Source organism: Liolophura sinensis, chromosome 10 (genome assembly GCF_032854445.1).
Source record: "Liolophura sinensis isolate JHLJ2023 chromosome 10, CUHK_Ljap_v2, whole genome shotgun sequence".
Taxonomy (NCBI): domain Eukaryota; kingdom Metazoa; phylum Mollusca; class Polyplacophora; order Chitonida; family Chitonidae; genus Liolophura; species Liolophura sinensis.
The window spans coordinates 23547386-23558381 of NC_088304.1; the positions used below are offsets into that span (position 1 = coordinate 23547386).

At 41.9% G+C, this 10996-nt stretch overlaps 1 protein-coding gene across 2 annotated transcripts; it reads left to right on the forward strand.

Annotated features, from left to right (window-relative positions):
- Positions 1-3467: 3467 nt before the first annotated feature.
- On the forward strand, positions 3468-10777 carry LOC135476792 (uncharacterized). Of its 2 annotated transcripts, XM_064756923.1 has the most exons (5): positions 3468-4379; positions 4763-4882; positions 5291-5519; positions 7187-7333; positions 10495-10777. In XM_064756923.1, the coding sequence occupies exons 3-5, from the start codon at positions 5300-5302 to the stop codon at positions 10668-10670; spliced, it is 543 nt and encodes a 180-aa protein (XP_064612993.1). In that variant the 5' UTR covers positions 3468-4379; positions 4763-4882; positions 5291-5299; the 3' UTR covers positions 10671-10777. The 2 variants fall into 2 exon arrangements, with proteins under 2 accessions (XP_064612993.1, XP_064612994.1); XM_064756924.1 differs by lacking the exon at positions 3468-4379 and having other exon boundaries at positions 4570-4882.
- Positions 10778-10996: the final 219 nt, after the last annotated feature.

Sequence of the window (10996 nt, forward strand, 5' to 3'; positions counted from 1 at the left end):
GCATTGGGAAGAGGATTGAAATTTTGACTTGAGTCACAAATGGCCACAAGGAATGAGTTCCAGGGTCCAGTCTTACAAAGCGGAGTACTGCAATTTTTGTCGTACATTTATCGTACGATATTTTGTACGTCACTGTTACCGTACCATTGTCCTATATTTGCGATTATAGCATATGACGATATCTTTGTGAAACTGAGCCCAGAAGTCACTGGACTGTTCTGTAACCAGCAACTCCTTACGTATCATTTGATTGAGCCTACTAATGTTAATGTGACTAAATGATTGTTAAAATTGTTAATGATGTATAGATTGATATGTTGGACTGTTTATTGACTGAGTGTCTAAGATGATCGGTTGTTTTTTTTTATCTTCCTTTGAAGGGATTGTATGATTTTATTGACTGTTTGAGGCTTAACTGCTTTTCATGTGTCACATTCTTTACACTTATCCCTTCAAACTGACAATATCACGGTGGCCGAAAGGCGAGGGTGAACGCCTTGTAAGTCGGAGATCTGGGTTCAAACCCTAGTCGAGTTAAACCTAACATTACAAAAAAATTGCCGTTATGGTAATTCGTCCTGTGAGGCACAGCATGAGACCTTTCGGTGTCAAATACCATGACTGAGTGGAGTGTCGTGAATGGCAATTCAGTGAGGCAGCATTGTCAATTATTGTGGCTGCTTCAAGGAGATACCTTTTTCATGTCGAAATAAAGTGACGTTAAATGCTATGGCTGCGTGGCAGAGTGGTTAGCGTGCCTGCGAAGCGGAATGACCAGTGAGCCTCTCACCAATGCGGTCGCTGTGAGTTCAAGTACGGCTCATGCTGTCGTCCTCTTCAGTCATACTTGGGTAGTTTTGCCAGCATGCAGCCTACTGATGGTCATGGCTTCCCACGGGCTCTGCTCCGTTTCCTCTAGGCATAATGGTGGCCGCTATCGTATAAGTGAAATATTCTTGAGTACGGCGTGGAACACCAATCAAATAAATAAATACAGGCAAAAAGCGTGCAATTGTTAAAGTTCACATTGTAATCTGTAACATCACAAACGCAGTTTGGACTACATATTGATGACAATAAAACACATCAAAATGCATATTATCTATTTCTATGTTTCTCTCTGTACGCGAATGGCACATAAACATTTTTCACAAAAAACTATACAGCACACCTGGGCCCAGTTTCACAAAGCGGCCTACAGCATTTCTTTATTGTACACTTGTCGTGTCGTAATTTGTAAGTCACTATAACAGTAACATTGTACTATATGTGCGATGATAGTACATTTGAGATATATTTGTGAAACTGGGCCCTGTTTTACAATGACTAAGCTCAGATGACTAGAGCAGTTGTTCACTGCAGCTATAAGGCACTTGGCCACTGAGATCGCGTGTTATAATCTAGCTCTTGCTGCTTCCGATCGGCTGCTGTTCTAACACCTGAGGTTTTGTCATGTACCTAAAGATGGTCCGTGATTTACTCCGGACATTGCCTAGCTGGACCCTTAATCTGTACCCTCGATTTGACTGTAACATTAAGACCGTACGAGTAGTCTCCCTTGGTTTTTTCACACGCTCATGCCACAGCTTACAATAGACAAGTGCCCGTATTTATCAAGCAGGTTAGGACTTAAGTCATAAATTGCAAGTTCTTAAAAAGCTAAACCCAGAATAGGAAAGAACCCAAACTATGGTTAATGTATTGTTCTGTAGTAAAGAATCCATAAACAAATTTTAACGTTCTACCGTGAAACATTCTAGTTGTATCTTTGGGGCTTCCGTGGTTCAGTGCGTTAGCGCGCTAGCGCAGCGTAATGACCTAAGTCTCTCACCATTGTGATCGCTGTGAGTTCAAGTCAAGCTCATGCTGGCTTCCTCTCCGCCTTTATGTGGGAAGGTCTGCTTCCAACCTGCGGATGGTCGTGGGTTTCCCCCGGGCTCGGTCCGGCTTTCCCCCACTATAACGCTGGCCGCCGTCGTATAAGTGAAATATTCTTGAGTACGGCGTAAAACACCAATCAAATAAATAAATAAATTCTAGTTGTACCTGGGATTAAGATAGACGTCTCTTAATTCCAGATTGTAGCTGAATTTGAATTTTTGACTAAAGTCTTAAGATGTTTTATAAATATGGAAGTTTAGTAAATATTGGCTTGAGCCCAGAAAACGAGCTATCAGTACCTCCCTTATTCGTTGCCAATCAGGGTTCTCTATCGGAGTTTTTGGTGGGAACAACACAGCGGATAAAATGCCTGGCACAGTTCATTTTCGCCTCTACATAACGTGCTTGTCCAGGAAGCAATGGACTTATCCAGTAGCTCCTATGTTTGTGATGGCCTGTTACGGACGGCGCTGCTGGCAACTATTTGGGAGCGCATGGCATCGCAGCGGATAAAATGCCTGGCACAGTTCATTTTCGCCTCTACATAACGTGCTTGTCCAGGAAGCAATGGACTTATCCGGTAGCTCCTATGTTTGCCGGTAGCTCCTATGTTTGTGACGGCCTGTTACGGACGACCCTGCTGGCAACTATTTGGGAGCGCATGGCATCGCAGCGGATAAAATGTCTGGCACAGTCATTTTACATACGCGAAAGGTACTTTATCAGTTAAACCACTGGTACCTCCAAATTGAGGTTTTTGCGGTACCCCAAATTAGTGGATTCTGTGGTTATTTCTTGGGGGGGGGGAATTTTTTACGCCGTACTCAAGAATATTTCACTTATACGACGGCGGTCACCATTATGGTGAGTGGAAACCGGGCAGAGCCCGGGGGAAACCCACGACCATCCGCAGGTTGCTGGTAGACCTTCCCACGTAAGGCCGGAGAGGAAGCCAGCATGAGCTGGACTTGAACTCACAGCGACCGCATTGGTAAGAGATTCCTGGGTCATTACGCTGCGCTAGCGCGCTGACCAACTGAGCCACGGAGGCCCCCCTCATATATGGAGATGGCTTTGACTAGTACATCCAATGTTTGAGTTAGACCAATTTTTGGGGCTCTTTAGAGGGGGTAATTCCATTCTATGTAATTCAGTTGACCACGTTGTCAGATATTGTTACCCCGTTCGTTTGAGGGTGGCTTCGTCTCAGGCCATATACAAAAATGTTAGCAGCAACCTGCAGGTTGTTGTAGGCTTCCCGCGTGCTTTGCCCGGTTTTCTCCCACGATAGAATGCTGACCACAGTGGTATTAGGGAAATATTCCCTATTCCCTGGTGAGTAGATCGTAAAACACCAATCAAATCAAATCGAATCGTTCCTTTGGGCTCAAGTTTCCCGTCTGTAACACAGCTTATCACAAATAGAGGAGAGGTCGGTCACTTCACCGTTTGTCCCTCCAATTACAAGGTGGTGCTATGTAGTGCTGCAATAGATTGGCTGATTGATCGATCGACTGATTGATTGGAAATGCGTAAAATGTTTTAATATTGTGTAGAATAGAATTCCAAGAGGAACTATTTTTCTAGAGGGACTATTTCCCAAGAGGGGCTGGTAAGATAAATAACATAGGCTAAGGAAGTTTCCCTGTCACACGATACAACAGTGGCCGATCTTATCAATATTGGAAACATTTGGCAAGCAAATGAATGACCTTCTCATGAGTGATATGCTATGTGGAATACTTCACGTCATACAGCGTACCTAAACATTATTTATTTCATTGGTGTTTTACGCCGTACTCAAGAATATTTCACTCATAGGCGGCCGCCAGCATCATGGTGGAAGGAAATCGGGCAGAACCCGAGGGAAACCCACGACCATCCGCAGATTGCTGACCGACCTGAATGTGTTCACTCCTTACCTCTATATTAAGACTCTTGCGGGATCACCGTCAGAAAATTACACTCGTAAATACAGATTTCCCGTCAACTTTGGCAGACGTGTAAAGCTGCTTGTCGCCGATTAGAATTGATTTCCAGTGTCCTCGGAAATATTTGAGCTTGTGATGTCTGTTGTGAGACATCAACAACTCAAGTATATAAAGCAGGATCTGTTGGTGGATATCTGAACAAACGGCCAGGCAACATTCCATGTAGACTACGTCCTGAATGTGGAGTCATGCACTTTTCATATAAGTGAAATGTTTTTATGGAGATGCATTATCACTTTAATATTCACTTCAAACATTTTCATGTTTTTTTCATGAAAAGAAAAAATGTCTATTAATTTTTTACTTCTACGTGTACATGTACGATGGCGGTGAGTTTTACGGGCAGAGATGAACTACGGACATTTTGCACGCCATATTGGTGGAAAACTAGTGGTCTCCAACAAACGCGTAACTGCCACAACGGCCACGTGAGCATCGTCTGCCTTTTATTGTCACCATTCTCACAAGCGGCGAGGGCGGGAGAGTTGACCTATTTCCCAGAACAAGGTGAATAAAATTAAAGTTGAAATAAAATTAATGTTTTAAATGATGTATGAAAATGATAGGTAAAACAAAGATTATGCCAAAGATTATTTTTTTACACCTGTTAGTTACCACTTTATTTTATGCATATTTTCCGTTAATGGTGGGAGTTTTTCAGAAATTACGTCATCGTTGATCTTGCTCGTATCCTTTAAGCCATATGATCTTCAAATAAAGTCACTTCCGCCTCAGTGTATTAGACAGCCAATCAGTGGCCTTCCCGCTCACAAAGGGTGACTGTTCGTCTAGATCTCAGTTATACACAGTAATAATGCCACCAATTGAACTATTCTGGTGTATTATTTATGAATAAATCATTATCGCTCTTTTATCTGGATATAATATAGAGAAGAAAGCTGTGGGTTTGCAGAAAGCATCGGATGTTTATGCAGCTATCACCTGAGTCAGTCAGCGGTCTCTGACGGTCAGTGGTCATTATACAAAATATACCTGTCTTACTTGACCAGGTGAGTATCTAGAAAAATGTGAAAAGAATGACAGCTCATGCATGCGCACTTTGGTTGAACTTGATTTTTGTTTGTGTAAAGCCTGTTTTTAAATTTAAGTGACGTTATATCATTTAATCCTAACTAAAAATGTTAAAAAATATCGCTTGTTTTTTTTACATATGGCTTATAAAAGGGGTTCGATGTAGGAAGGTCAGGCTGATCTGACTAAACCTCTGTCCGGTTTTCTTCAACGATAGTCCTAAAATAATTAAGTATTATGAGTTCATCGTAAAATCTAAATAGAAACGCACAGATAAAATAAATTAATATTTCCTCTTTTGACAACTGATCTTGGAGGCAGTGGGAGAGAAGAACAATATATGCGGAACTTGGCTGAATTTAAGAGTTTTTGTTTTCTGTTTTCAGAGTGATACTATGTGTTCGTGTGGGACTGCATCGATATTTTTGAAACTTGCGTTTTTAGTTTCGGGACTAGCTCTCTTGTTTCACGGTATTGGATATACGACAAATTCCTGGAGGGCGTCAAAAGTCAATGGTGCTGTCGTTGGGGAGGAGGGGTTATGGAAGAGGTGCGAGTATTTGATATCGCACGCATGTTTGAGTAACGAGTACACCGGATCACATCGCAATGCAGGTAAGTGCGTACTGACAGATTTCTAGAGCCGACAGTTGCATCGATCATGCCTTAATCCTTCCCTTTAGTGTGTTGCTGAAGTTGTGTTCGCAATGAACCGCTTGCATCGCTCCAGGGGCCTCCGTGGCTCAGTTGGTTAGCGTGCTAGCGCAGTGTAATGAACCAGGACTCTTAAAACGCTCAAAATTGTACAAGCGCTCACCCCTTTCCCGTAAATGTGGTTCAAAACTGTCATTTATATTTTCCTTGCATTAGAAAATCTGTCAGTTCAACTACTGATTGATTGATTAATTGATTCGTTCATTCATTCAACTTGTGTTTGCGTACCTCTTTCTTCAGTCACTACCATATGATAAAAATTCTGCCAAAATGGCGAAAAAGCCATAGTCATTCATTTCTATCTTTGTTAATACTTTTCCCTATAAACCCACAACAAGTCCATTCTGTTTCACTCTGAAACCAGAAACAAAGTCGCTCATTGATCCACAACTGGACACACCCACATACCTGTTGATAATATATACACTTCGCCCCCGCTGAATTAGCATACATGTGAACATATAGTCTTTATCTGTCTACATGTAAACTGCGTACTGGTCGGAAGTTATGAATACAGACATACTAAAATATATCTTATTTATTTGACTGGAGATTTACGTCACACTCAAAACTATTTCATTGATATGACGGCGGCCAGAATTATGGTGGTAGGAAACCGGACAAAGTGTGAGGGAGCACGCGACCAATGCCCCCGCAGGTTTCTGGCAGACCTCCTCACGCACAACCGGATAGAAAGCCAAAATGAGCCGGATTTAAGGTAACAGCGACCACATTGGTGAGAGGCTTCGGAATTAAATGCGCTACAGTAAAATATACGTAGTCGACGTAGTGATAGGCTGGAATAAAGAAACAATTATACTGTATTCACCGTACCTGCTTTATTCGTGCACAGATATACGATATCCATAAATAAGGGCGGGGTTCATTCACGTTAATATAGACTTGTATAATGCGCTTCCTCTTTACGCCTTCATTGTGGCGTTAAACCATAATCATTCATTCATTTTTATCATCAGCATTCCAGGCATCGAATTGAAGGTGTGATACACTCCGTCCTGGTTTCCCTATTACACACTCAAAAGCCATTATGTCCTAAGTATACAGACCAAATTTCAATTTCATTCTTTAAGATTTCTGTTGATGGGACCAAAATCAAAACAAAGTAAAAAACGCATGTTCCAGACATTTCAAAATGATGTTCTACCTTGTTTTACTTGAAAAGGTGATCAAGTCCTTGTCCGCCACAGAGAAAACCATCTTGATTCAGCAAAATTTGTGCATATCTGGCAGAAGGGTTTCTCTGCCACTAGAGCCAGACAATTTTTCCAGACGACACTTGATTGACGCGTGTCACACAGGTGCAGGGCGCGCTCTACCCATGACGCCTGACAGGTGATGCAATGTGGGTCACCGGAACGTGCGTTTTTGAGGCTATGTTTTCATTTTAACCCTGTGTACAGACTACTCAAGCTATGACCTTGAAAACTGGCCAGTATATTAACAAAATCATGCCATTTAAACAAAGGATAATGGAGCAATGCAACAACAAAGTACGGCCCATTTTTTAAGCCGACCCGATATATTGAAGAACTTTCTTTTTTCTCCAGATGAAATCAGGTCTGTGCGCGCTTTTGCCACAATCTCCTTCATCATGCTGATCGCTGTGACGGTGGCTATTTTCGTGTCGCTATGCATCGAGTTCTTCAGGAAAAAACTGTTCATCTTTCTGGAGATGGGCACAGCCATTGCTGCCGGTGAGTACATGTGTATCTGACGTCACACGATACTAGCCTTAAAGTATTACTGCTTTCTTTCTCCTAATTGTTTGAATACTTATGAATAGGAATTTGAGTGGTATAACCACACACGGCCTCATTTAACTATCCATATGGTCCATAAGGCCCACCTTACAATCCACTCATTTGACTATTTAATTCAACAAGAAAGTAAAATCTTAGAAAGAATCACTAATGTATTTTCAGTTAAAGTGTGAATGGTCGTTTTACTGAACATCTCTTCACTTATATGTTGTATTTGTCTTTTAAGTACTATAACAGCGAAATCATTTCGTCCATGTACTATTCGAAGACATTTTATTCTTTAGTTTTGTTTTTTTGTCGCGACTAATGACGTGGCGTACTAGTAAAGCTAACCAGTGCTATAAGTATGCCGCCGTTAGGATTTGCCTGTTTTAAACGAAAAACAGCGGTGATATGAATGAAAGACGATTTTAACAACAACGACAACGAAAGCAAACAAACAACGATTATTTTGATTTAATCATTGCAAAAACATATAATAGCAGTTGTAAACTGGTCCGGAAATATTCAGAACAAACAACGTGTGGATAAGGTTAGGATAAGGTTGCTAGGTACCAGACTTTAGGCGCGCACTTTACACAGTTAAGTCCACAACTGACCTTCGCTTTGAAAGAAAAAGACAACTCAAGGATTTCGTCTGTGTCGAAAATGGAATCTTCACATAGCCGGTAATATACTGAATTCCAAAAGACTTTTTCCAATACAAAATCCGAAGCACTTTCTGAGTAATCAAAAGTGTGTAGATATGTAATGGATGTTCCAGAGAGTGTTTTTCAGTTTTAAAGGAGAAGAAAACCTAAAAACATGACTCTATAGGCTGAAAAGAGCACATTTTTTTTATCTGGTGGTCCCTGCTGCATAATTTTTCCATTTTTCCTCGCCATACATAAAACCTGAATACGGCAAAGCTGGCATGAATCGCCAAGTCCACTGCGTTCTCCATCTTTAACACCCTGTAATTTATGCTGGGCTGTGTTGCCTCCAGCCAATGAGAGTCGTTGAAACTGCTGGCTTGTTCGTGTAAACTCGGAACCTACGTCCAACATTACAGTTTCCCGATCGTCAAGTGGAAAACAAACTGCACTGTTCGCTACCTTCTAGGAAAAGAGTTTTACCGGAAATGTACGAACTGCGGTTTCCGACGGCAATTCTCCTTCTAACACAGAAGACTTCAGGACTAGTTCTTACGCAAAATGGAGTCACCCACAGCGGATTTTGGCGCTGACTTTATTTATAATTTATCAGCTTGAGGTACATATTAGAATTTTTATGACATGTACCTGCGAGGAAAAGCATACTCTTTTCAATGGTATTTGATTGATATTTAAATTTTCTTCTCCTTGAGAAGAAAATGAGATGAGTATCTTCCCCAAACGCAGCAATCGTGGTGTCAGGCGGAACCAAACTGTACTGATTTTAATTTTCATATTCCTCGTGAAATGTGTGCTAGTTGAGTTGAATGCGCTTTCTTTTCACGAGATTCTTGGTCTGAGGATGCTTCTTAAGGAACATAAATCGCAGAACTGTTCCATTCGCATTTTGATGCAACAGTGAACATACCACGTCTGAGTGCTGAAGAACGTCAAAGAGCCATCGGCAACACTGAGGCAGGTTGGATTGTCTCACGTTTCGCTGGGCATTATGGTACTCATCAGTACACCATATACAGACTGCTTGACCGCTACCAGAAGACAAACACCGTTAATGACCGTGCTCGGAGCGGACGACCTCGTGCGACGTCAAGACCGCTTCATTGTCATTTCCCATCGTCGGAAATGCAAGCAGCCACTACAGCTCCAAATTACAGTTGGAACAACGAACCGACCCATCAGCACCAATACTGTACGTCGCAGACTCAACGACGCTGGTTTGCGTTGCCGTTATGTTGGTTCACGTTTGACTCCACGTCACAGACGCGCTCGACTTAACTGGTCCACAGGTCATCGAAACTGGCTCAATGGGCAATGGCAGAATATCGTCTTTTCGGATGAAAACGGATGCTGTGGACGGCCGAGTGAAGGTATGGCGACTTGCTTCCGTCATGCGTTGGGGGGAGGGGTGGGGGGGTGCAATCACTTGGGAACGTCACGTTCCACCTGCGATCTTCCAAAACAATCGACAGGGACGTGGTAGAGGCGCCACGGCCCAGCGCTACGTCGATAAAGTGTTGAGGCGTGTAGACGTTCCATTTTTTGCTCGAAGGCGCAATCTTATTCTACAGCAAGATAATGCAAGAGCACATACCGTAAGATTGACACACACATTTCTACTGGACAACAGCATCCAGACGATGGATTGGCCAGTCCGGATTTAAATCCTATCTATCACGTCTGAAACGAAATTGAACGCTGCATTCCCAATCAACTCAAGCAGCCAGTTACCTTTCAACAACTGCAACAAAGCGTCGTTGACACTTACAATAACATTCCTCGGAGGTTCGTCCAAAGTCTCTTCAACAACATGGGTAGAGTCATTAACTTTTATTCCATCAGAAAAACATTTCCCAAAAGACGTTGGTGTTTAGCCAAATTAAATGAGTTCTCCATTCATTCAGAAGAATCAGCACGATATGAGCTTTTAATTGAGGTATTGTCTTGTTGTGTAAGAGAAATATTAATAAATATAAATTTTAATAAAATAACCGGCTCTTACTCATTTGCAGTTTATACTATTTCTCCCATTTGTGTTTCTTTTGGAATTCAGTGCCTATCAAAATAATCAGCCTATGCCTACAGGAGAGTATTCTGAACTTGTGACTGGCACTTGTAACTATATTCTGCAGGGGTGTCTGTCTGTTTTCTGTACCTGTGACCATAATTTGCGCCTGTGACTGTCTGTAATCTGCACATGGGCCTGTCTGTATTCTGCACCTATGACCATAATTTGCACCTGTATCTGTATTCTGCACCTGTGGCCATAATTTGAAGCTGTGACTGTCTGTATCCTGTATCTGTGACCATAATTTGCACCCGTGACTCTGTATTCTGCACCTGTGTCTATCTGTATTCTGCACCTATGATCACAATTTGCACCTGTGACTGTCTGTATTCTGCACCTGTGACCATAATTTGCACCTGTGAATGTCTATATTACAGGTGTATTGATCATACTGGCAGTGATAATCTACGGTTCCACGATAATCCCCGCTAATCCGCCGTCAGCAGCCTCCTGGTCTCTCGCGCTCTCCATTGTTGGTGCCGCCTTAGCCTTTGCCACGGCTGTTCTGGTGGCTGTTGGAGGATGTGGGAAAGCCCCCACGGAAGCTAAATAAACTGCATGCATGATACATTTGTATTTCCTTAGAGTAGTAAATATTTATTACCAGAAGCAATAGTTTTCCTCATAGTACTCTGTTGATTCCTTTTGTTTGACCAAAATCGGAGGTCTGTTAAGATAACTGGGTCTCTGTGCACGTCTATACATGTATGTACTTGCTTATAATAAATTTTGACATACACAAAATGTCACTTTTTTTGGAGTTTCTTCTTTATGGCAGTTGTCGTTACAGTTCAGGTGTATGACAACCAATGCTCTTCTACTAACCTGCCTAACAGTATACCTATTTATTTACTTATTTATTTATTTATTTATTTATTT